The sequence below is a fragment of the Chelonia mydas genome, chromosome 6 (assembly GCF_015237465.2).
Source record: "Chelonia mydas isolate rCheMyd1 chromosome 6, rCheMyd1.pri.v2, whole genome shotgun sequence".
Taxonomy (NCBI): Eukaryota; Metazoa; Chordata; order Testudines; family Cheloniidae; genus Chelonia; species Chelonia mydas.
The window spans coordinates 61,884,245-61,911,485 of record NC_051246.2 but is presented as its reverse complement, the minus strand read 5'-3'; the positions used below and the strand labels follow the sequence as shown (position 1 = coordinate 61,911,485).

At 42.3% G+C, this 27,241-nt stretch overlaps 1 protein-coding gene across 50 annotated transcripts in view; it reads right to left on the bottom strand.

The window, feature by feature from the left end:
- MADD (MAP kinase activating death domain) overlaps positions 1-27,241 on the bottom strand; it is a 124,572-nt gene that overhangs the window by 48,209 nt on the left and 49,122 nt on the right. For 11 of the 50 annotated variants that reach the window (XM_043550067.1, XM_043550093.1, XM_043550071.1 and 8 more), the window contains 12 exons: positions 25,622-25,723; positions 22,884-22,986; positions 21,959-22,145; positions 21,572-21,722; positions 18,057-18,263; positions 11,339-11,392; positions 8,152-8,252; positions 7,710-7,793; positions 6,479-6,637; positions 1,515-1,623; positions 668-730; positions 131-251 (listed from right to left, as the gene is read on the bottom strand). In XM_043550067.1, coding sequence (XP_043406002.1) covers positions 131-251; positions 668-730; positions 1,515-1,623; positions 6,479-6,637; positions 7,710-7,793; positions 8,152-8,252; positions 11,339-11,392; positions 18,057-18,263; positions 21,572-21,722; positions 21,959-22,145; positions 22,884-22,986; positions 25,622-25,723 — 1,441 coding nt within the window. Of the gene's footprint in view, positions 1-130; positions 252-667; positions 731-1,514; positions 1,624-6,478; positions 6,638-7,709; positions 7,794-8,151; positions 8,253-11,338; positions 11,393-18,056; positions 18,264-21,571; positions 21,723-21,958; positions 22,146-22,883; positions 22,987-24,771; positions 24,811-25,621; positions 25,724-27,241 lie in introns of all 50 variants that reach the window. The other 39 variants (XM_043550054.1, XM_043550053.1, XM_043550056.1 and 36 more) reach the window with 12 other exon arrangements.

Genomic DNA, 27,241 nt, shown 5'->3' with positions numbered 1-27,241 from the left:
GTCTACTCAGTTGTAGTAGTAAATGTGTTACACATAATTAAATCAAACTTGTGAATACCCTGGGATTGCTTCAGCCCAAGGTGAAACAATGAGGAAAAAAGACACCGCAAAAGAACTCATATAAGGTTACCTGTCGATCATTTCCTGAGGTCCCTGGTCCATGCCCATTCCTTCTCTTTCTAACATCACAGCATCCAGAAAAGCATCTTCCCAGAACTGCATCTGGTCCCACAGTGTTGAGCGCTCCTTACCTGGGCAATATTAAATAAGAGTTTTAAGCTCTCATGCCAGTCAGATATTGGAAGATCAACTCCTTTCTTACCATTCCATAAAGACACCCCAAGCCAAAACAAACCCACAGCAAAAAGGTCATTTTTAAAATTACAAACAAGAGCACAACAGAGAGAGAGAGAGAGAGAGAGAGAGAGAGAGAGAAAAGACACTCTCTTAATCTATAGTACACTCTGACAGCATCTCCCCCAAACCTCAGACATAAGGAGCAATCTTGCAACTGCCCTTGAGTGCACACCTTCCTCCTAAAGTTAACACTGCCCACAATGGGATGTTACATCTCACACAGAAGTGAACAGGACAGGCCACCGTGTACAGAAGTGCTGAGCAAAGATATTACTGCAAACACACAGAAGTGGAAAGAAGAAATTATTACTTAGAGAAAAGGTTTCCATTGCAGCGTCCTCTAACTGGTCCCAGACGGATCCTTTATCCCTCCCTGCACAATTCCGAGCAGGCAGGACCATGGCAGCAAAGATAAAGGGAGAGGATGAAAAATAGGAGAAGAGAAGAGAGGGGAGGGGGGAGAGAGCTGTTGATTAATGCAAAGTTCAGATCAAACGAGTTTGCAGAAAAAATGCGCTTGTTATTGCAGGGAAACATTCAGCAAAGGGCTAGTCAATCTTCAGAGTCCAGTAGCCCTCTGTTCAGGCTGAACTCTGCACAGAACAGCAATATATTTTAGCCCTCAACACATTATCTAGCTCAGTGGTTTTCAACCTGTGGTCTGCGGCCCCCTGCGGGTCCACAGACTATGTCTAAGGTGTCCGCAACAGGTTGTCATTACCATTGAACAATGGCTTTCAGCCGGTGGTCCACAGAATATATCTAAGATTTCCAAAGGGGTCTGCACCTCCATTCAAAATGTTTTAGGGATCTTCAAATGAAAAAAGGCTAAAACCCCACTTATCTAGCTAAAAAGCTTTTCCTCTCAGGATTCCAGTATTAATTCATATTCAAGGATATGCCAGTATGGGGTTCAGGCACACTAACCCTTATGCTAATTAAAATTTCTCACCTATCTTCCCTTACTATTTTTATCCTTGATAAATCCTCACTTCCTTCCAAACAAACCATCTGAAGTGCCATTCTATTTATTGCCTCAAGTTTGGAAAGCAATGTATCCCTGAGAACAGAATCTCTGGATGTCATTAATTGGAATATACAAGCTCCAGTCTACCCTCTATGTACGACTCCTCCAGCTTCCCAAAAAATTAACTTACCCAGAAGCCCTTCATAGAGATAAACCCGCAGGCTCACATCCCCCAGAGCTCTCCCTGGGCTACTGGCCTTGATATCCTTCACAGTATGCTTCAGGCTTTGAGATTTACCCTGAAAAATAGGGGGAGAGAGACATCAGAAAGGCCAATTTAAAAGCCATATATAGGATTGTATCTTACAACATATTCAAGTATAAAACCGTTTTAGTTTGCAAACCATCTTTCATACAAACTATTTCCCAAAGAGTTTACAGAGCTTATAGTTAGAGGGAGAGAGAAATATTAGGCAGGTTTAGCAAGGAAGGAAGATGTTTTGGGATGTCATTTGAAAAATTATGGGGAGCTGAGAAGGTGCAGAGATACAGCATTGCTGTCCAGGATGGAACAGAAGGCTGCACAGAAGGCTCTCAAACCAATATAGAGACGCTTGCGTGGAGGGACAAAGAGGTGGCCAGAGCTAGGATGAGAGGAAGCAAGCAGTGGATTATAGAACGACAACATTTTATTAAAGGTTAGTACAAGTACATGGAGCATTTGAAAAACAAGAATAATTTTAAATGGAACCAGAAAAATAGATGAGCCACCAGTGGAGTCATTTGAGGATGTCCATAACATTGCAGGAGTGCTGCGTACAGAGGAGAACACATACTGCAGCTTTTAGAGAGAGACAGTTTGTAAAACTGGGGCTTGAGGAGGACGTAGCAGAGAGAAATGTAATAGTCAGTACAACTGGAGATAACACAGGGACAAGGATTTGATAAGGTATGAAATTATAACAATGGTGTATGTGGGCAATAAGCAGATTAACAGACCCAAAATGTATGAAAAGGAGAAAAGGGTAATGCCAAGGATAATGCCAATGTTAGAGAAACCGGAGGCAAACGAGAGCCCTGAAATGAGCAAGAGATAGAGATGGAGTTCAGGATGATCCCCAATTTCAGCAAAAGCACTTCTGTAAACATGTAAGTAAAGGAAGTAGAGATGAAGACACAAGTTCATTTGTTCAAGACAGACAAAGAGGCTGGAAAAGGAGGTTATTAAAGGTCAACCTGAGATGTCAAAGGGGAATGAGGTCAGACCAGGGGCAGGCAAACTTTTTGACCTGAGGGCCACATCGGGTTTCCAAAATTGTATGGAGGGCTGGTTAGGGGATGCTGTCTCCCCCCAAACAGCCAGGCGTGGCCCGGCCCCCACCTCCTATCCAACACGCCCCCTCCCCCACTTCTCACCCCCTGACGGCTCCCCCGGACCTCCTGCCCCTCCAACCTCTCCCCTGACGGCCCCCCCGGGACTCCTACCCCATCCATCCCCCCCCCTGCTCCCTGTCCCCTGACCACCCACCCCTGACTGCCCCCTGCCGCCCCATCCAACCCCCCCCCCCCCCATTCCTGACTTGCCCCCTGGGACCTCTGCCCCATCCAACCACCCTTTCTCCCTGTCCCCTGACCGCCCCCAGAACCCCTGTCCCGACTGCCCCCCACCGCCTCATCCAACCCCCCCTCCTTCCTGACTGCCCACCCTCCGGGGCTCCTGCCCCATCCAACCCCACTGTTCCCCGGCCTCTGACTGCCCCGACCCCTATCCACACCCCCGCCCCCTGACCAACACCCCCAACTTCCCTGCCCTCTGCCCAACCCTCCCTGCCCCCTTACCACGCTGCCTGGAGCACCAGTGGCAGGTGGCGCTACAGCCGCGCCGGCCAGAGCACCGGGTCAGGTCGTGGCTCTGCAACTGCGTTGCCCGGCCACCCAGAGCACTGCGCCAGCAGTGCATCGCACTGAGGCTGCGGGGGGGGGGGCAGGGGCTCCTCCCGGGCCAGGAGCTCAGGGGCCGGGCAGGAGGGTCCTGTGGGCCGGATGTGCCCCGCGGGCCGTAGTTTGCCCAGCTCCGGGTCAGACCATAAAAAAAATGACAGAAGCAAGTGAGCGTCCACCACCTCTTCAAGAGATTCCAGAGTCTGGCAGGTCTTACTGTTGGGAAATCTTTCCTGATGTTCATCCGCAAAGGATATCACCAAATTTAACAAAAAACAAACATAACTGAATTTTTTCACCTATTACAATTTACATCTAAAATTCCTGTAAATCAGATTTTTTTTTATAAAATGTATTTTTCACTATTTTTTCAGTTGACAGCACTTTGTATAGAGTCTTTTCACTGTTTCCCCTTTTGTGAGAATCTTACAAAACAACAGGGGAGCAGGAAAGAAAAGGAAAAGGGTTTGTAAAACCACAAAACTGGTTTGGGGGACTAAGGGGCTGGTACAGAAGAAGAGGTTACTCACCTTGTGCAGTAACAGATGCTCCACTTCAGGTGTACATGTGCACCATATGCCTTTGATTGGAAATTTTTGGTAACAGTGCCAATTCAGCCTGCTCATGCCCCCTACACATCCTCATACCTCACATCAAGGCTATATAGGGCTGTGTGAGTGAATTGCCCTCAGTTCCTTCTCCTTTGCAAAGTCTCTCAGAAAAAATGCCAAAGCCGAGGGGAAGGAGGGCAGGTAGTGAAGCTCTCAGAAGGGGACACATCTCAAAGAACTCCAGTGACTGCACAAAGTGAGTAACGTCTTCTTCTTTGAGTAGTGGCCCTATGACTGCTCCACTTCAGGTGACAACTGAGCAGTACTCTCAGCGAGAGCGGGGTGCTTCGGAGTCCACGATTTAAGACAGGACTGGTATTCCCCAAGGGCAGCATCTGACCTCGAAGAATGGACCACTGCATAATGTTTGAAGGTGTGTATCGAAGTCCAAGTTGCAGCCTTGCAAATCTCCCCAATCAGTAATGCCATAGAGGTAGACACACCCCTTATGGAATGGGTTAACATTGTAGGAGGAGGTTGTATAATGGTAAATACATAACACAAAATAATATATCCAGAAATCCAACTGAAAAGCCTCTGGGTAGAAATTATGGACCCTTTGGACCTGTCAGCAATTTGTATGAACAGTCTCGAAGACTTCCTAAATGGCTTGGTTCTGTCCAGACAGAGATCTAACCTCCACCTGACATCTAATGTATCCAGGATAGCATTCTCTCTGGTCTAACATGGTTTCAGAAGAAAAACTGGGAGATGGATGACTTGGATGATGTGAAATTCAGACAACACCTTAGGTAAAAATTTAGGAAGCGGTCATAATAAAACCTTGTCCTTGAAATATACTGTAATTGGGGATCTGCGATTAAAGTCTGTACTTTCCCAACTCATTGGACAGAGGTGATGGCCACTGAATCAAGTTTAGATCCCATACAGCAGTAGGTTCTTTAATCTGGTGGGAAAGGTTCCTCAACCCCTTGATAAACCTCAGTGTCGTGAAATGAGCGAACACTGAGAATCCCTCAACTGGAGAATGAAAAGCTGTTACAGCTGCCAAGTGGACTCTCATAGAACTCTGATATAATCCTGACTTTTTCAATTCCAGGAGGTAGTTGAGAACAGCGGAGAGGGAAGAATGAGCAGAGGAAATATACCACTGGTCACACCAATGGTTGAATCTCTTCCATTTTTGAAGGTATTTCATGTGGATCCCTTCCTACTGTTTAACAACACCTGCTGTACCTCTGCAGAACAGGAAGTCTCTGTTCCCACAAACCATTCAGGAGCCAAGCCTTGAGGCAAAGAACTCCCAGGTTGGGTGGACAGTATGACCAGGGTTTTGAGAGAGAAGGTGAAACTGAGGGCAATTTGCCTTCGCAGTCTCATTGCAGGGCATGAGGATGTTTAAGGGATGTACACAGGCTGAACAGACATTGCCACTGAAAAATCTTCCATTAAAGGCACATGGGGTGCACACGCACCTGAAGTGGAGTACCTACAGGGAAACTACTTGAAGAAGAACTTGAAAGTTGTTTTAACTAATTGTTTCAGTTGGGTAGATGTCAAGTTGATGGTAATCCTTTACAAAAGTAACCATTAACTGAATTTTATCTCATCTCATTACCCCAGTGAAATTTTTTGTACCATCCTCTAAGTCTTTTCCCACACAGCATTTAGACTCCTAGCTATGTTTGACCAAGCCATTCATATAATACTTGACATTTACTTAGCTCTTTACAAATATTAAATAATGAATCCTCACACACTGCTTGGGAAGTAATTAAGTATCCCCTGCCTGCACCCTCCAACTCCAATGTAATAAGAACAATTCCAATCACTACATATAAACAGAATAAATAATTTTGTACAAGGTTTTACAGTCTAATGATGCGGGGGGTGGAGGGGGCAGATCCTATATGAACACATAACAAAGGAAGAGTCTTTCAAAGTTGCTACAAGTTTAATTTGGGGAAGTTAATTGAACAGCAGAGGAGCGTTATAGTCAATTTAGCCAAGTCACATAAATATATGCACCAAGACAAATCTATTTACATTGTTGGATACGGTTATGCCCATAGTGCATATGTTTTGGAGATAAACATGTTCTGGCTAATTGTTTGAATTTCGGTGCCTATTCAGATCTGCCAACTAGGAACTGTTATTTAAAGAAAAACCCTATGGACATTCAGATATTATTAGAACAATGTTTTAAAAAACTACAGAACAGCTGTTAAACCCAGGGAGGGCCACCATTCATCCACACCAAGCAGCTATTTCAACGCAATAAGGGATCTTTTTTTCTTTGCTGCATAAAGCCATTCTACCATCAAGGGTAATATAAATAGGGAGGGGAGACTGCAGAAGCATACCTTGGGAATGGGGAATTAAATACTGTTAGTGCCCATAGTATCAGAGTGAGGAGTAACCCTGCCATACACATAGTGTACAGTATGCAGGCCCTTGAGAGGAAGCGTTCAGAGATTCACAAGAAACTTCTACCTGTGGTATCAATACACTACAGAATTCTGTCAGTGCTGATTAGCCCCTGCAGTTGGATCCAGGATCCATAATACTATGATCCCTCACCCACTTTACACCTATTCAAGTCCTATACAAAATTTCATTAGAAAATCAAATGTGCCCTTACAAAGATGGAGCTAGTAGCAGAGTTTGTCTCAATTTCACTGTCTGATACAGTGTTCCGTGATCCTGTCAGGTTCCCACCATTCTCCCCACTGAAGCCATCACCAGCGTTGCTGCTCAAGTCACTGTCTGCTCCTAATGTCTCTCCAGAGCTGTTACTAACCTATGGAGGAAAACAGAGCAATTTAGAATGGCTTCTTTCCTTCATGAGCACAAGATATTGTGGAGAGAAGAGATGTCAAGAACGTCACCCTAAAGCTGAGTAAGACTCCAAGGCCCACTCTTCCCAACAACAGCACACTGCATTTCTATCCTGTGCCATAGGACCCTCCCACCAAACCCTACCCTACAGAAAGAGACAATATTAACAGACTATTTAATAAGACATTTAAAAATCCTTTGAGTTAACACAATCTCAGAGCCCATTCAAGTTAGACACACAGACTGCTAGGTTGTTTTTCCTGTCCCAACAGACCTCACTACCTTATAGGTCAGGAACAGGGCCATAGAGAGTTAGATATTCAAATTCTTAATTTCACTTCAAAGCAATTCAGAAAAGAAAGCTAAAAAGTTCGTCTGGCAGGGTCCCCACAGTGGAGAATATCAGACAAGAATTGTGGCCAAGAGAAGGCTCATCCCTTTCACCTAATAAATTCCCTTACTGCTTTTTTTTTTTTTTAAGTTAAAAGAGAAGAGATAAATCTACCCAAATTTGGATCCTACAGGCCATTACAAGCAAATGTGTATGTATATAGATGGCTGCAAGTGTGCCCCTGCTCTAGGATATAACTTTAGAACGTTTTAACACTCTTTATACACTCAAGCAACTCCAACGTTACAGGTTTGAGTCTTCTGTGAACAAAAAACCCCCACAAAGGTTTATAAGCCTGAGGTCTTGTTTTCAAAGTGACTGCAATCTAACATTTTCACAACAGCATTACCCACAAGGGGAATACAGAAATGTATACAACACCCAACAGCAAAGAGCACCGCATACACAGGGGATACCTGCCCACAGAAGGAGCATATGTACGTATGTAAGGCCAACATGCACACCGCACGCTCAGAGGCTGGACAGATAGAACACGCTATCAGAGCAGACAACACACAGAATGTAGACAAAACAGAGTACATGCAACCCACATACACAAATACATGCACGCACGCTCTATATACACTCTTCCATCATTGCAAAAACTCAAGTACACCAAGATTCCACTTTGGCCATGTCTTACCACTGTGCTAACTTCAGAATCCTGACTTGTGCTTCGGATCATAACAGCCGGCCCTGCACTGGCAACAGAGTCCAAATCACTTTTCTGCAACCAGACAAACAAACAAAGGGGATAGGAAGAAAAAAAATCCATGTTATATATTATCATTTCTATCAAGAGTGACAGACAACATTTACCACTACTTTTGGGGCCTCTCTCCTAGAGAAGCTTAAACTGCAGGCCTCAGAGGTTTGCTGCGCGGAGCCAGTCGAAAGGACACACTGCCCCCAGCCTGTCAGATACAGCAATACCTTCTCAAACGAAGGCTATGTGATTGGGGCAGAGACAAATCTTTCCAGCACTGAACAGGAGAAGAGTTTCACCAAATGAGAGCACTTGAAAGGTTCTCTCAAACTCTAGAAAGATGTCCACAAGTAAGCAAAAGAAGCATAAAGACACTGACCTGAGAGCCTGAGGTCAGACTCAGGCCGCTGTCTGCACTGATTTGGGATTTTTTCTCGTCTGTCTCTCTCAGATCAAAGAAGTGTTTCACACCTTCCGACCCTGGAGAGAGGGAAAAGACATTCATTATTGTAACAGGGAAAGACATTGTAGTATAAGGCAGATGGTAGACTGGGAACAGGAACAGTACCAGGAAGACAAGCCAGAGCTTCTTGTTCTCTAGTTCCTTGGTACTGTAAACAACAACAAAGCCCAGCAGGTCACATCTGCCATCCTTCCAGTGCTACTTTATGTCTCACAATGCCCCGAGGAAGCAGTCCAACAGTCTTAATTACTGATTGTCAGTAAACAGTACCTCTCAGCAAGACGTATGATATCCATTCAAAAGAGACAGAAAGAGAGAACAAACAGGTGTCAGATTCCAATTACAACAAGGCATGCGGAGCAGTCACTACTCAACTCTGGAAAGCCACTTCCTTTGTTCTTGGTAAAATAGCTGACATCTAATTATTTATTAATACTGCCAGTGTCATTTTTTGTACAACTAACTGATTGTCTTTTGCGGCTGAATTTGTTAGGTTGCCAGCAGCTGCTACCCAGCAGGTTTTCCTAAACCAAGTGATACATGGTATGACCGTGCAGTCAAAGAGCAGACGGTAATAATTAGTGCCACACAAATAAGGGCTTCAAGTAAGATGCTTTTGGAAAAAATTACAATATTCCATGTTACTTCAAGACATATATGAATATATGATGAATGGCGCTCCAGAGTTTGCAATCACATAGGTCAGTTGTGAGAGAATTTCAGCAGGTCTGAAGGCATGCATTCACTAGCCTACTTCATCCAAAAAGAAAAAAGAAACAGAAATGAGTTAAAGAGCTTATGTTAAGGTCCCCCATGCAATACTGAAGCCATGTTCTCTCCCCTCCTCTGATGGGATGACAGAAGGAAAGACAGAGAAAGAGAGCACACCTGAGGAAGGATTTGGGAAGCACTGTGCAATGGAAGTAAGGAGGCAGGAGAAGAATACGCTACAGATTGTACATAGGTAACCACTAAGCTCAGAAGGGAGAAGAGACTGAACGCAACACTTCTGCCATATCCATATCTGCCAACTGTTCAGTAACGGGGACACATGACAAGCAGCTGGAGGATTTTTCTTATATACTCATGATGCATACAGATACAATATCCAGTAACTCTACAAACAATTCAGCAATACCTTACACAGCAAAGATACTGAACTAGGAACTGAGAAGAGCATTTTTATGTTAGATATCTATCACCAAACAGTGCTAACATTAGAGAGTGAGAGAAGCATGTGTGAGAGAGATAATATACATGGTGTATATCAAGATTTATGGGCATGAGTTTGGGATGACACATTACTCATGAGTAGCAAAGCCGAAAGTTAGCTGTGCAGACCACCCCAAAGGCTGTACATATTTGCATGTTCTAGCCTGCCACCCCATCAAGGATTCTCTCTATATTTTGCCAAAAGTATATTTCAGAAAAAGTTATGAAGTATACAAAAAAATATTTTGGTACTATATTTTGTAACCCTCTGCATAAAAAGCCAGATGCCTTAGTTACTATAAATAAGTGTCCAGGACTCAAATGGAGAGGAAAAACTACAAAAAAGTACATTATATATACCTCAGTTACCTAAAATACCCCTTCTATACATAACTTGTTTCTAGCCCTAGAAAGTCACAACTGTTGCATATCACACTGGAAAATGAGAAATCTGCTATTTCCAGTGGTACAAAGGTACTATTTCTAGCCCTGAATGGTAAAGAGATATGGGATCTTTTAACATATCACTAGTGCAAGAATATCTATTTTTAGTCATGAGCCTTGGGCAAGTGTTTTTTTGTTTTTGTTTTTTAAAAGGGAAAAATTAGGAAACACTCATGGCAAATTGATCTGGAAAGTAATTACAACTGATGGAAGCTGTTCTTAGGATTTGAAGTATTAAAAAGCATGATAAATGTAATTTATCACACTATCACCACACATATATTATATTTTGATTTTATATATTTATATAGACACACATGCTTGTTACATATAAAACATTGTGCCATTAAAATTTATCAGAATGTGACCAATCCCAACCCAGCCTCCTTGGCTGTTTGTTCTTTCCTCGACCAGACTGGTTTGTTGTTTTTCATTTGTCTTTTTTTTTTTTTCTCCCCTTTCCCTCTTCCATTATAAGAGAATATAGTTACTGCCTTGCAGAGCTTATGTTTGGAAAGCACCTACAATATTGTGAACATAAATCAGTCATAGATGCACGCGCATGTGTGTGTACCCGTACGTACACACACACAGTATATCAGAGAGAAAGTTTTATAGTATGTGTGCAATAGTAGCACACATCTATTTCTAAAACTATTATAGCTGATAACTATAAAAATCAAGCTCTGTGAAGACTCTAAAAGCAGGCCTCAGCTACCTAATTCACGCTTCTTCCTTTAGCATGATACCCAAAAAATTTCACTGGAAAGACTCATCCTCATTTTGTTTTTAGCTGTAGCTCATGAAAGCTTATGCTCAAATAAATTTGTTAGTCTCTAAGGTGCCACGAGTACTCCTTTTCTTTTTGTGAATACAGACTAACACGGCTGCTACTCTGAAACCTGTCACTAACTACAATTCTTCACATATCACAGATCCATATGTCCTCTTCCCCCAAATAATTTCATGCTGCAGTTCAATAGCAATCACAAATAATCTACCGGGAGTTGATACCAGAGAACATAAATCTGCCCTGGCTGGAGAACTGCAGGAACAGAGAGCCCTTCACACCACAACATTCAGACACAAACTGCTGTTAATGTGAAGGTACTGTCAGACAAAATTGCCTGCCTTCTAAAAAGAGAAGCTGGATTTTCATGGCAAAATTCATTCCAATCACTTTTTACATCAAGTGGTAAGGTGGTTTAGGGGGCCTTGTACTGAGCAGAAAGCACACTTCCTCCTTTCTCTTTGCACAGGGCACTAGATTTCTCTAGGGCACACTGACCTACTCGGGCTGCCCTAGGGTGCAGGATTTCACCTGAACACTTTGGTTGTGTGTGAAAAACAGCATGTGCTATGGGTGCACACTCACTCCAGGCCTGGGGAGTTGGCAGTTATGGGGAGGCTGGGGGGAATCAGTTTCTACGTTTCATCATTTCCTTACTCTGTTTTTCCAAAGCTTTTTGCTTTTTCACTTCCTGGTGCTTGTTCCACAATTCTACCAAAGATGCAAGCAGGAGAAAAAGAGAAAGAGTCAAAGGCTGGTCAGACAGGAGAAAATGAAAAACCAGAATCCCCCAAAATAACCCACCCACCCTTGTACCTCCAAACAACCAGAAATTAATGATAACTAGTGAGTGAAGGATTAACACCATTCTACAACAGATCACTGTTAGGAGTACAGAGCTACATCATTGCCTATTTATTGGATTTCAAAAATTAGGGATGATCTGACACAGTGAATCAGCTGAGCAAAAACAAAAACGGTTTTTAAAACCAAATCTGCCCAGCAGAGTTCATCTCCTTTCTTAGGAAGGGCTGATTTAAAGATGGACAGTTGGGTATTTTATCCCCAACATTTAGCTTCTCACAAAACTTAATATTCATGCCATATCACTGTCAAAGAAATGTGCAAAAGAAACAGCATTCCTGGGTAAAAGGAAATTGCATTTTAAAAACTTTCCAATGTCAGTAATCTTGCTTATTACTAACACCACAGAGAAAGATTTTTAAATAAATAGGTGACTATTTAATTGACAGTATCCTCATATGTGCTGAGCTCCACCTACTGGCCAGTCCTAGGTGCTTTTCTGGCCAGGATATATATAAAAAATAATAAAATAATGGAAAAACGGAAGAAAAAGGAGAAAAAACAGAAATCAGGATTCCAATCATGGCAAATGCTACCCCCGAAGATTTGAGGCAGGTCACAGTTCTCTTTCCAGCTGTGATGGAGAGGATTCCAGGAACAATACAAAATGAAGAGGGCAAAGTTTTTTTTTCTTTTTTTTTTTTTGGAGTCTGTGCATACACTCTCCTTTTCAAACCTAACACTGGGATAAGATAGAAAATATAAGCACCACCCTGCACCATAACCAAGATTCTGCAGCTGAGATGCATTCACTCTCCTGTTTGGAGACGTCAAATAATTCCAGGTGCTGGCCCAGTGGCAGCATCACAAGTTGGTATACTGGAGCCCCCAATTTGAATGCTGAGCTTTACCCTCTCTCCCCCTAGGATGGTGGAGGCTGGGAATGCTACACAGGCAGGACACTCAGTTCTTGTAAGAGCAGGAAAGGAGAGAGAAGGGTTACTTTTCTGCAGTGAAACCTGCTGTTCAATCAAAAGCACTGATAGAAGTGTGGCAGGAAACCCATCCAGACCTTGCAGATGGAGGTAAGTAAGGGAATCACGCTCTAAATCAAGAAAAAAACAAGTTGGTGAGGAAGTCTATGAGGATATACAAGAACATCAAAGGAATAAAGTTACAACTCCAGTGGAGGGCTATCTCCCTCCCCAACATTTCATAGGCCCCAGATTTCAAATTGCTGTGGGGGATAAGCTACAGTGATTGAGGCAGACAGCCATGTGAGAGTGTTGGAAACATGGCTGTTCCCCAAATGGGTTTTATTTCTGCTTATTAGCTGTGACAATTGTGACTGATGGGTGTTCCCTCCACACTGACAAGCTGACAAACTAACAGGACACTTTTTCCAGGTTAAACAGTATACTGTAGGCTTGGCTGCAGTTTCCCATGGCTGAGCACACCAACTGGCCTTCTCTGAAGTGTATTTACTATATGCTTTTTTTTAAAAATGTTGCTTCACAGTTTTTAAACCCAACCATCACAGGGTTGAATAGCAACGCTTTGCTACTAGGGTACCTTTCCTGAGTTACCTATCAATTCACCAGTTCTTACAATGCTTATGGTACATGCCAAGATTTAGCGTGATCCAAAAGGGGATTTTTGAGAGCAAAGGGCTTCATGGCATCTAAAAACAGCCTCAGATTATACTGTGAAGTATTATTTAGCAGAGAAAGGGGGTGTTCCTCTAATAAATCTGAGCTTGGCAATTGAACATCAGAGGCATGGGCATGGCATAAGAACCTGAACAGAAGGAGAAGGTAGGCAGGAAGGATCTGGTACAGACAGCTTAAATTGCATGGGTGGTACAAAGTCTTTCCCCTTTTCAAAAAATTGCAAAGAGTCCAGTGGGTCTCTAAATATTAAATAATCCTAGTCCAAGACTTCAGAAAACACTAGACATTTTTCACCTTGGGTTACTGTCCTTCTGAGTAGGTTCAGTAATGACACTTGATATCAAAAAGCCTTCTATTGGGGTAGAGCCTGGAGCCAAGCTAAAGAAAATATGCAGAAGAAGCCCTATTTTCAGAAAATAAAGAAAACATTTTTGCTCTGGGTTTGCCCTGTCATGTTTACCAGGACAGCATTAAGGCCCAGCAACACACAAAGATGGAAAATAAAATAGGCAAAAACAAAGATAAAATGCATCAAAAACTTCTTTATGGTGAAGTCTTCAGAAGCAGGTCTCTGCAGGCCAGGAATCCTCCAAAGTGACTCAGTGAGGTGGTCTGTCAAAGACTGGCTAGAACCAATGGAATGCAAACTACACACATTTCCTTTGAAAGAAAGCTAGAAAGTATTTCAGCGAGAGAAACAGCCTGATAGGAAAAGCAAAGGGAGAAATGTGCCAGCTACTGGCTTTAAAAATGCTCCCCATATCAAAATTCCAGTGAAGGCACACAGTATGGGAAGATGCCTGAAACTGGTAGTAAGTAATGCAAAATGTCTTAACATGTAAATGACTGGTGTTCCATTAGGCAAGAGAGGCCCAGACCCCACAACCTTTAGAGAATTTCCTGTCTAAAGTATTAATGCAAACAAAAAGAAAAGACCCACTTTGTGTTGAAAACGCTACCACTCTCCTAGTTAGACAGAAGAATGGCAAACACAATCAGAAAGAACTATGATAATAGGCTTTGCCATTGCCAGGGATGGAAAGTATATCAATTTGAATATAAGACATTTTGAAGATTTAAATGCAGACAACTATTCTGAGAAAGGTCCAGGACACGAGAGTGGTTCACATTGGAAAGAGTTCCCCTTGAACTTTGGAAAAGTTCTGTCATCCCCTGCTTGTCTTACCTGTAGTATACCATAAGAACTGTATCTAATTAGTTGCCATTATTACTAGATGTCAGGTTCCATCACCAGTTAACAATGCATGCATATGGGCAGCGGGCACGAAATGGTGCTGTACATGACATTCCATTCATTCTGATGAACTATTTTATCCCCCTTTTTTCTCCTAATTTTTTTTAAGACTGACGCAAGCAGATTTCCGTTATTCAGAATTCCCTTACACAACAAGATTTGCTTTACTGAGAGGCTTATTTATAACATTTGCCTTCAGCGGCTTTTATATATCTTGATGCTGTAACTATCAGCAAAGCTTCCATGTACGTTATTTTAACCATTCACTAAATTTAAAACAATAGCCTCTTCTCCCCAAAAAGAGCTGACGTGACAGAGAAGACAGTCTATGCATCCCTTCATAAGGAATTTAAATACACAGTCAAAGGCTTGGCTGTGACCTAAACTCTGGTCATGTACCTCCAGGGCCCTTTGAGTATCTTCTTATATCTTCCATAAAGATCAACAAAGAACCATAATACCATGGCAGCTTTGAAATGTTTACTTGTAATGCAAGGTGATCACCAAAAATAGGATATCCAGTGTAGTCATCCAACATAGTCAGGCAGATCAAGCCCAGAACAGGAGATCTCTCATCTAATCTGAGTTTGTTAGCTTCACTAGAGAAAAACCGTGTGGTGAAAGCCTGTGTGGTAACCTGAGACAAGATCTAAAGGGTGATCTAATCTCTGATCCTACAAGTGAAAGTTTATCAACCTCCCACTGAGGTGGACCAGGATGCCTAAAAGCAATTGCTGTTGGAGCAGACTAATTTAAATTCAGGGTAGACTAGTTGCAAAATAAACTAGCCCAATGGACAAGAGCAAGACAGCAGCTAAGGTGTCAGAAACCAAGTCTTCAAAAGAAAATCTTCTGCAGCAAGGCTCATACGACATCAGGAAATTGTATTCTACTAGGAGGATGAATTTCTAGCTCTCTCCCCCAAGAGACTGGTTCATCATCTTCTGAGTCTTATTTCATATTCCAACTGAATTCCATAGTCCCAAAAGATGGCCCATGTTTTTAACATCTTTAATATCCCAATGGGAACTGAAAAACTAGGACCTATTCTCTTGAACAAAGTAAAAAAAAGCCACTGAGTAATGAAGGGAGAAAGCACATATCATCTTTAGTGGAATTCCTTTGGCAGATCCAAACAAGGAACTGGTCAGAGATGCCAATTTATTTGGCTGATGAGTTCTGGAATCTCACTCAGTACAAAGGATCTATAACATGTCTGAGGGAAGGATGCATATAACCTGGATGAAAATAAAGATGTTTATTTCTTCAATCAGTTCAATCCATTTTTCACAGGTCTCGACAATGCATCCTTGGTCTCTTATATGGAAACATGGAAGGACCAAGAAACTTCGGTTGAAGATGCCAGCTCTGCTAAAGCCAACTACAAGCCATTTCATATGTTTAAATCAATTCACCTATTATGAAAAACTAAACATCCAGGCAGGCTGGTTAAGATGCAAATTGTGCCAACTGGGAGATTGATAACTCACCCTAGAACTCAACACTGTCAGCATTCACTGGATGTCTCCTGACATTAATCTGCTTTCTTCACCTAAACTCCTATGACATTCCAATCCGTTATGCTAGCTCAAAGCTCTGGAAGGCCATGGAGCTGCACAAGTGTCACTGAAGGCAGAATTTGTCCAATAAAACCTTTAGTATTACTGACAATGCATGATCATTTAAGAACCTCGCCTAACTTCCAGATGAGCCTACAGGGCTCTCTTTTATTGTAAACTAAACACAACTGAGAAAGTCTGAGACAAATGTGATACCCTACAATGCCATATTTACAGTCACCTTTTAAAGTAGAACTGCACTTTAAGAAAACATGACTTTGGTGACAAGGTAAAACCTGTCACTTAGAGGCTATTCTACAAGGGACATGTGGACAGCTTTTCAGACTGACTTTTTAAAAAAATCCAGATTCTTGTCCAGTTGCTTCATTCCTTCTTGCATTAAGTATCCTGAAAAGACAGGTGGCAAACATTGGGACTATCAGGAGCACATTTGGAAGCTAATCTGTTCCCGGTCTTTAAACAATTAGCAGAGCACTCATGGCTGCTTTTTTGACAGGAACAGTTTCAATAATAAATATTAAAATAAAAAAACCAACATTTAGGACTTCTGTAGCACTACATCTTTTAAGTTATGTTGCAGACATGGATTGACTGATCCTTATGACACTCCTGTGTGCAAGATAAAGTATTAGTTTCAACCAGGAAAGGACAGCCAGCTGTTCTGTCAATGCTGCTTCTTCATTGTCAACAAGAATCCCAGGCAAAGAGCTTCCACCTTTTTGAGTTCCTAGCTTTCCAGCTGAATTGAAAAAAAACTATCTTCCTTTTGTTCTTTCTGCAGAGGAAAAAAGAATCCAACGTAACTTGGAGGCATTCAAGCCCCTAAAGTTTAATCATAGAAATAAGATCACCTTTTATTTCCCAGGGGGATTTCCAAGTAAACTGAAAGCCTTCAGTTGTGCTATTGTTCCTTGGATCAACTCTTGAATCAAGGACGCATACTGGGTCAGAGGTCAAGGATTCAGCATCCCTTAGGTGGGACTCAATCCAAACTGTGGCCACTATATGGGTGGGGCGGTGAGTCTGCACCTGTTTAGTCATATGAATATCTGGTACTCTCTCCACCTTGTACAAGTCACTGCAGACTGGATGTTGTAGCCTCATCAGACACTGCCTTTGGGTGATAAATCCTCTGTACAATGATCCTAAAAAAATTGGCTTCCCTTTGTCAAGCTATACATAGTGGTGCTCAGAACTCAGTCTATCAGTCCCCATTATTAGAGATGATGAGCAGAAAAAGGAATTTTCCCATTTGATGATCAGGTTTCTTACCCAAAGATACAATAATCTGGAACCTTCCTAAATCTTGTTTGTTGACCAAGTGAAGATCTTTTTCAGCTAGTATAAACAGAGATTGGAATATCTCTGGATATTCTAAAGGATAGGTTTCTTAGTTATTGTCTTTTTATTTCCCCCCCGCCCATTAAAGAAAAGTGTGACTGGAGAAATTTCCAATAGCCAGCCTTGCAAGAGCTGTTTAGGTAGTCAGGCAGTCTGCCTGCTATGATGTGGAAGAAACGCCCATCAGTCCAGATTACTGAAATTGAAGAGCTGAAACTTAAAATGTACATCTAAAAATCTAAGGATTTTGCTGTTCACGATTAGCAGATCCCTGGACCCTATTTCTATTGGCATACACACCCCAGATAACTTTCTCCCAGTTACAGTAAAGAATGACAGGTATTTTTTGTTTTATTTAGTCCCTATTGTGATTGCTATTTCCAAGGTCCTGTAGACCCCAGAATCATGTGGCCATCTCTCTCAGGTCATTTTATGACTCCCCAAAAGTATCGGCCATGGAACACTCACAGGATTTTATCATTAAGTGTCAACGCTATTTGGAAAGGGTTTAAAATTAAAACTTCTCAAAAAACAAATTGCCCTGAGAAATATTCCTCCACGAGTGAAAGAAGAGCAGATATGATTGGTCCTTGTGATCCAGGTGTGAATGAAGCACGTTACTGCAGCAATGAAGGCAAGTGTGTTAAAATGGGGAAGATGCAAGCAGAACCTAATGCTAGGGGAAAACCCCTCCTCCTGCATTCCACATGCACATCAATACACACCAATGGAAGCAATAAAATTTTCTTCCTTTAGACTTCTTGTGTCAAACTCCCTTGTCCCTTTTCCTGCAGGGCTTGGTACCCTTGGCATGAGCTGGGGTACTGGCAGTTTCACTGTAGGCTTCAGTTCCGCCCTCATGGCTAAACCAGGGTCCTTGCCAACCGGAGTGGCTGCTCCATCTGTTGGACTTCGTTTTCTTTTTTCTGGTTCTTTAAGAAAAAGGAGAACAAGAAGAGAAGCAGAAAAAAAGTATAAGACCAGGGAAAGAAGAGAGTGGGCGGAGGGCAGAAATAGGAAGGGGAATAGGGAGAAAGGATGGGGCAGATGGTGTTAATAAAGCCTAGTGCGCAAGGCAGCATCAATGCAAAACAGTCACTTCTCAGATTTAGAGACTCAAATGGATTTCACCATCAGCAGCACTGTGAAGAGCAGGGACTGAGATAAGCCCATGAGCAGCCAGAATTGTTTTGTATTTTTATGGTCAAATCATTGGCTCCTTCAGTTTGATGTCAGGGACCATCCCAGCTCCTATCAGGTTGGTGAACCCAGAGGAATTTCAAAACCTGTGAAGGCCCCTTCTGTCAATGGCTTAACAACATTCACAAGTGCTAACAGACTGGCACCTAGACATCCCATATCCAGCCAACGTCCTCATAGGTCACTATGGTTTGCAGATGGTCTGACACTACTGAAACAGTAGGGGAGAAGACTACAGCACTGATGATGGGACATCTACTCCCAGGCTGATCTATCTGCATTAGATGCTTACAATTTTTTCTTTTCCTCTGACACATTAACTGTGAGGTCTCTTCCCATAGAACTGTTCAGAGTGGTGAGACAGCAGCCTGATCAACCCAGAATACCATCTCTGGAGCACCATCAAGTTTCTCTTACTGTGAAGAACTCTCACAATAACGGATGTAAGAGAAATAAGTAACATTAAGGGAAATCAGTTTGCCATTGTGGACTCTGTTGGAGTTGGCAAATACAAATCTTGGGCAAAGTACTGACAATGTCACTCAATCAGCAGGAGGAAATGCTGGAAAAGCTGCAGCTGACTACCTGCGAGTTCATAAATTCATACATTTTAAGGACAGAAGGGACCATTATGATCTTTTAGTCTAACCTGCATAAAACGGCATGGGATTTCACCAAGTAATTCCTGCATCAGCCCAATAAATATTGATTGAATCAGAGCAAGCTGGAGAATGTGTACAGCTTCACTTAAATTAAAATACTACGCTGTTTAGTGAATTAAATATTGAAATTAACAATCAGAACAGCAGCACCTGTGGTTTTAGATAATTGATGCAGTTTATTTTTCATTGTCCTCATATTTTCCAATTTCAATATGCTTCAGATTTTTGTACTGACAACATATAACTGCATCATATAAGTTGTCTGGGGCAAAGCTGGAGGTTGTGTAGGGGGAAGTCAGGGCTTTTGACACCTAGCCAGCCATGGGATATAGTTAGAAATTATGGAACAAACAAATTAGCTGGATGTTTCTGATACTCCCTATTTCCCTTCTGTCGAATAAGAATCCAGTCAGGACACATTTTATCTTCCAACATTTTGCTGTGGCCAGAGAGGTAAACTAAAAGCAGTACTGAGCAACTCACTCTGAGGTGAGAGATTTGCTTCCAACAGATCAGCCAGAGGAAAGAGCAATTAAACAAATGTTTTCCAAGGCAAGCAAGGGTCCCAGAGCAGCTAATTGGGTAATGGATCATTTGATGTAATCTGTGGTCTTCTAGCAACTTAACTGTAAGCATCAGAGACAGCAGCTGTGTTTTGCTCTTTCCTCTTGTGTGTGTCTTTTTCTTATTTTATCTTAAAACACATCAGACTTTAGCAACAGAACTTGAGAACTAAGAGATACCACCTAAAATGGACTCTGTCCCCTCTGCGGACACTTAATACCATGTGAGATTACTGTCAAGTAAGGGTTTTCCCTTTAAAAGTCTCTACATAAAGAAAGAGAGCAAAAATAAGGGAAACTGCTAAAAGGGAGGTTTAATCTTTTAAGTTTTGAATGTTTTAACTTTTTTATATTTTATGTGCATTTAACAAATGTTTTAAAGATTTTTCTTCTGTGTTTGGTGATGGTACCAACAATGAAATCAAGTCCCCGGAAAAAGAATACCCAAATCCAAATTGCTGATGTTAATTTGGTGGTAAAAAAAAAAAAAAAAGAAAGAAAAGCAGCAGCAGGATAATTTAAAAACAACATAAAAAAAACCCCCTATCAGATTTCAGACACAGGGTGATGTCAAATGTGAGTTTATTCCTCCATTTCAATTTCATCAGCCGTACCACCAACACACAGAACAACATAAAGCACAGTCACCTTTTTATCACATACAAATTCCCTTTGTGCTTTCTCAGGGCCTAACTGAGGCTTGGACCTTGATGGGAGCAAATGGTTAAGACTGAATTTGGACTAGATCAGAATGGTGCTGGTGAGATGAGGGAGAAAGGCTCATATAGAAGAATGGAAGCAGACTGTACCTGCCCTTTCACTTGGTGGTGCTACTTTTTCCTGTAGGGTGCATAGCCACAGGGAACTGAAGGATCATTCACTGCTCCTGCATCTACAGATAGTGCTGGTTTATAGTGATTTTTCCCCATCTGTCCGGGCATTTGTCACAGCTACACTTTGTCACAATTATGCAGGTCCCCTCCCCTCCAAGCTGGATTAATAAACTTTATTTGGGTCAGCTTCTGGAAGTTTCCGCTGGCACGAAACACAGTTGCCTATCTTGTGAGTGGGGTGAGTCCACTGTGCTCTGCACATAGTACTGGCTACTTACTCAGTTCCAGATGTAATTCAAGGTGTTCATTAGAGCAGTGGTTCTCAAACTTGTGTACAGGTGACCCCTTTCAAATAGCAAGCCTCTGAGTGTGACATCCCCCCCCCCCCCCAAATTAAAAACACTTTTAATATATTTAATACCATTATAAATGCTGGATGTAAAGCAGGGTTTGGGGGTGGAGGCTGACAGCTCACGACCCCCCATGTAATAACCTTGAGACCCCCTGAGGGGTGCCGACCCCCAGTTTGAGAACCCCTGCATTAGAGTCTCTAAAGCCTGGTACGATCTGAGACCTAGTTAGAGACACTACCTCTTATATCCAGTCATTCCAGCTGTGGTCCAATGAGGGGTGTCTGCCTGGAATTCAACTCTCTGAGGATGTGGATAGGGCATTCTTAGCTGAAGGCCCCCACTTTTGGAACTCACACTTTATGTTTGTCTCTCAGAGCCCCAGTCTTTAGATCAGATTGCAGAACTTGCGTGTTCAGTCAAGCATTGGAGATAATTTTGATTTGGCCAGTTGGATGTATTAGGCAAGAAAGTGTTGTTTCAAGCGCAGTATGTTTTTAGTAATTATGGTACAGCACCTATGCACCTCAAGGGTGCTATAAAAAGACATTCACGATACACAGACGCACACAAAAGCTAACTCCAGAACCGTGACCCTGCATGCTCCTGTGCACTACACGCGGACATGTTACCTTTGTTATAATAGTGAGTGTGCGCTATCTCCAGTAGGCCAAAGACACTGGCCATGCCTCCCAAGCCAGCGTTTGCATACGACTGCTCCAGACTTGACACAGTGCATTTCAGCAAGTCCAGCATCCCTTTGTAAACCTTGCGGTTGATTTCCTGCAATGAGAACCTGGGCAGTAAGGATGCTTCACACATGAGAAATTCATCGCAGCACGAACACACACACACTCACTCACTCTAGCAGGGGTTCGCAGATCAATAACCCGTTGCACAGAAACCATTTTCTACTATCAGGGTTTAGGAGTAATCTAAGATATTGCCTCAGAACACCCTCAACTAATCAAAACTGGGCATGAACTAGACTGAGTAATGTGAGGGAATGGAGCACTGACCATGTCCTGGATGACATCCTGCCGAGCATCCTCCTCTGACTGGATGGTGCGGTTCAGTTTGCTTAGTACAAAGACGCGGAGCTGTTCACTCTCCAACAGACGCCGGACTCTCTTCATGTTCAGCCAGCCAACACCCTGCCCATCAAGAACATTGTGCACAACCTCCTTCAGGAATTGTTGGTTCTCACTGCAGGATGGAGAGACGGGAGTAACAGGCAGAAAGCAGTTAGACCTAGGTACATGGGATCTGTAGGCATATGGGGTGACCTGGACTAGACAACTGCACAAACTCGTTCCATGTAAAAACTAAGCTTACAAGTGGTGGATCTAAACCTGGTTCAACATACTGCTAACCTAACTACGTTCAGTCCAATCTGTGTACTATAGTAACTGTCCTCACTGAACTGCTCAAAGCAATTTGTCTGCTGCTAGCTATTCTGCTGCAGGATCTAACATACACCCCTAATGCAGTCTGACTACACTATTGTAGTATCTAACCTAATCCAACTGCATTTAAACAGGAGCAACAAAGGGAACAAGAAGAGTCCAGTAAATCTGTCAATGCTTTTCAATTCTCAGGACCGAGACAAATGGTCTATAAAAGGGGACTCATTCCTTAATTCAGCACTTAATTCAGGAATCAGAAACCTCTAGGAGCCCATTCTGAAAGAGATGAGGCCTCTGAGAGCTCTCAAAAATATACAGATTTGAGCATAGACTAAGGCCATCAATACCTTCAGACTTCCTGTGTGAAAGCATCTTCTGAAAGTCTCAAACTTCAAGGTGTATACACTTCCCAAAGGCAACTAGCACAGAAATATAGCTTTGTATTCAATAGCTAATCTGATACAGACTTTTTCACAGGGAGTCTGGAACTGCCCTACCATCCATATGTATGCAGAAAAGTCAGGACAAGTATTTTTACCTGGAATTGCTGGTTCGCCCCTGAGGTGATGGAGATTCCCTCTTCACTGTTGGGCTGTGCTTAATAACTGAAGACTTCTGATCCACCAGGGCCCTTCTGTTCCCTGTATGGGAAAGGAGACAGGATGCGAGAACAGTCATCAAAAAGGCAATCCATACCCATGGCAGCAAGAGACATTAAAGTCAGCTAATGCTCCAGTTAAATTACAGATAATAGACTTCAGACAAAATGGAAACTCAGAAAAGCAACAGCATATACCGTATTCTAGCATCACACATGGGCAGAAAACAGTAATGGGAACAATGCAGAAAGAGAAAAGATGGTAATGGAAGCTGGAGGTGAAGGGCAAGAGAAGCTTGGCTGCTCTGCATGCAGTTCCACCACAAGAACCATCTTTGAATTAGACACAGGATGTGTAAAAGCTCAATGCATTAAGGGGTGACTAGTATAGATCATGTGATACTGGTTACCCAGTGAGAAAGTTAGCCCAAAAGGCAGGCACAGAGGATGCTGGGAGTTGTTACATCATGCACAGCTCATGCTGTAGGGAACCCACCTTCATTGTTTACAGAGCCAGCTTCAGTAATAATCTCCATTATAGTATTTAACCCAAATACTGGGACACAAAATACACAATTAGTAGTGTACTACAAAATCTCCACCATCTCCAACCAAAAGCCTAAGTTAGTAACCAGCTTCCTCCCAACCCTCCCTCAAAATCAAACCCAAGTGACACTACTGTAGGAAGGGTTCCAAAGAGAGCATTGGGCCAGCCAAATTTATGAAACAGATTGGCCAAATTTCAGGGCCAATGTACAGCACCTTCCATTTCACCGGCACTATCAAAAACATCTGCCCAATTGAGAAAGTGAAGAGATGTGCATGAAGCAAAAACTAAAGAAAGGGGTGGAAAGAGCTCATGGAGCAGTGATGAAATGGAAGTTACAGAGGAACAATCCCAGCATCATCTTCCCTTAGAGTTACAAACACACACTCAGGAAGTGCAAGAGTTATTCAGCAATTTAAAACTACACAACAGACAGAAAAAAAAACATTTAAAACAAATCACATGCGCAAGGGAAACTTCACCCAGGCCAGCATTTACACACACATGCACACGAGCATCTATACATGCGCAAATGGACTGAACTACAGGCTAGAGAAAGCCCTTCCTTATGTTTCAACACTCACACCAAAGGTTCTGTTGGGCATGTCTATACTGCCCCCAACAGCGAGCCTCTCAGCCCAGGTTAATAGACTTGGTTACCAAGGCTCGCACTAGTGCTCTAAAAATAGCTGTGTAGACAGCGGTTCGAAGTTGCTGCTCAGGCTGGGGCTCAAGCTCTAAAGGCCTAAGCATGGGAGTGGGCTTCAGAGCTCGAGCCCCAGCCCGAGCAGCACCTTCGAAGTGTTTTCGACTCAGCTGTTTTTAAAAGTCTTTGATCTGGGCTGAGAGGCTGGCTGCTGTGGGCTGTGCAGACATACCCGTAGAGTTATAGCTGTCAAGAAAAGAAGGGAACAAACTGCAGGAGATGAGAGGCAAAGTATGAACATGGTATGGTAAAACCCATCACTGTTTTTTTCCAATGTGTGGAATCAATAGCAAGTTTAACTAAGACAACATTCTTGTACACTGCTCACCCCAGCCATGCTTCCTACCCTTCACAATTGCACGTGGGAATACAGCCAATGGGTAGAATGTGGATTCCCAGAAAGTAATTGTGTAAAATCTCCCTTAACATTTCCACCAGCCCAGCCCCACCTCTCCTCATTTTACACCCAGAGCAGGATCGCTCAGTTCACAAACAAAAATGGAAGTTAACACACAAAACCCAACTTTTGGCCTCTGTTACTACAAGGTCAAAGGTCAGCAAAGTGTTATACCAACCTTCATTCAAATCCCTTCCCACTTCCAGATTAAAGTAATCTTTACCGATGAAAATGATGAGGGGAAAAATAAAATCAACGAATTAAAACAAAACAATAAATTCTAATGACATAGAAGAACTTAAAAAGCAAACAAATCCTCTGCCCAGCTCAGCAACTGAAAGATTTCAATGCAAAAAATAATGAGAAGCCCTGATCCCCCTTCTGCTATCAATAACCACCTCCAGGGTTAGCCATGCTGGGGCAATTCCCTAGTGTAATAATTTCTCCAGTCTCCAGTCCATATTGTCTTAATGCTTTGCAAGGGAGAAGGAAGTACTCTGCTTACAACTGTATCCAGGAGCTTAGGGTCAAATCTTCACTCCTGAATGAGAGCTACTGTGCTAATATTTTGCCTCTCTTTAGGAGATTTTTGATCTGAAAACTGAAAGAACACTTTACAAACATTATTTAAGCCCCATAATCTCCATGGGAAGTAGGTGAGCATTATCTCCATTTTACAAATGGAGAAACTGGGACAGTGCTAAAGTGACTTGCCCAAATCTATATAGCAAGTTAGTGGTAGAGGAGGAGTAGAACCCAGAAGTCCTGATTCCCAGAGTCCCCTACTCTAACTACTAAAGCACACAAACATAGCATAGGCAAGGAAACCTCTCCATCCCACAAAACACCCCAAGTGATGGGAAGAAGTCCTAATGAGAAAAATCAAAGAACTATCCAAGATGAACACGGATCCAAATCCCCGGAATGTCTTACATCCCCAAAATGCTGTTTTGAGGGTGAATCCTTGGACTGCTTGGTAGCCAGAAGCATTGCAAAGGCAATAGCAGGCAAGGGGAGGAAGCGGTTACCTTTCAGGCTGGGGAAGGGAGTGTTCTTGTCTCTCCCAGCTTTGGTTGGTAGGGCTAAGTTGGACAAACTGAAACTTGTGCTGTGGTTCCTGTACAGGCTGCCTATAACAGAAGGTGAAACAATCAAATGTCTCTAGTGCTCAACATACACTCTCCCCTCACTCTTCCTGCAATTCATGCTTTTATCAAGATCTCAGTAGCTCTACACCCCCACTACTGGATTAACCCTCTATATTCCCTTGTGTCCCAAAAACCAAACGTACTCCCGTTTACAGTTTAACCCTTTCCTGCTAAAAGTCGGATTTTTTTAAAGTCTGTAAAAATCCTATTTTTTTTTATACTATGCTCATAAGTCATGGTATCCGAGCACCTTGCTGTTGCTGCAAATCACTTTGGTATAGTAATATCCCACTTTCTACCCTAGGTTTAGAGACACCAGATTGTGTCTTCAATGTTTCCAAACTTGATTTTCTACCTTGAGTAATTTACTTGGTACCACTTGAGAGAACAGAATTCCAAAATGATCATAAAAACATGCAATCCTGAGATGGGGACTATGAGCAGGGCCTCATGTACTCTGTGACTCTGGAATCTGCTGTGGAATCCATTCTTGTCACAGAATTGTGCTCCAGAATCTGAGCTTTCCATTTTTTTTTAAAATTGTGTTTCTAGCACTTATAGGTAGTAAAAAAACCAAACCAAAAAATCCTTGAAAACATGACTGAGTGTAACCAACGCACTGCCATCTGTCCCATTCTGCAGATAGTCTGAAACAACCCCATTCATATGAGCAGAGCAGTTAACGGCCCTGAAAAGATGATCATTTAAAGATCAACAGTTCACTATTTTATTCTATTTAAAGTCTTAAAGGAAAGATCCTCTCATGGATTGATTAAAAGATAGTAAACAAAAGGTAGGAATAAATAGTCAGTTCTCAGAATGGAGAGAGGTCAATAGTGGTGTCCCCCAGAGGTCTGTACTGGGACGAGTGCTATGGATCTGGAAAAATTGGTAAGCAGTGAGGTGGCAAAATTTGGAGACAATACAAAACTATTCAAGATAGTTAAGTCCAAAGCAGACTGCGAAGAGCTACAAAGGGATCTCACAAAACTGGGTGACTGAGGAACAAAATGGCAGATGAAATTCAATGTTGATAAATGCAAAGTAATGCACATTGGAAAACATAATTCCCACACTACTTATAAAATGATGGGGTCTAAGTTAGCTGCTACCACTCAAGAGAGAGATCTTGGAGTCATTGTGGATAGTTCTCTGAAAACATCCACTTAACGTGCAGCAGCAGTCAAAAGAGCTAACAATGTTGGGAATCATTAAGAAAGGGATTAATAATAAGACTGAAAATATCATAGTGCCTCTCTATAAATCCATGGTACACCCACACCTTGAATACTGCATGCAGATGTGGTCAGCCCATCTCAAAGAGATAGACTGGAATTGGAAAAGGTTCAGAAAAAGGCAACAAAAATGATTACGGGTATGGAACAGCTTCTGTAAGAGGAAAGATTAATAAGATTGATATTTTTCAGCTTGGAAAAGAGATGACTAAAAGGGGATATGATAGAAGTCTATAAAATCATGACAGGTGTGGAGAAAGTAAAT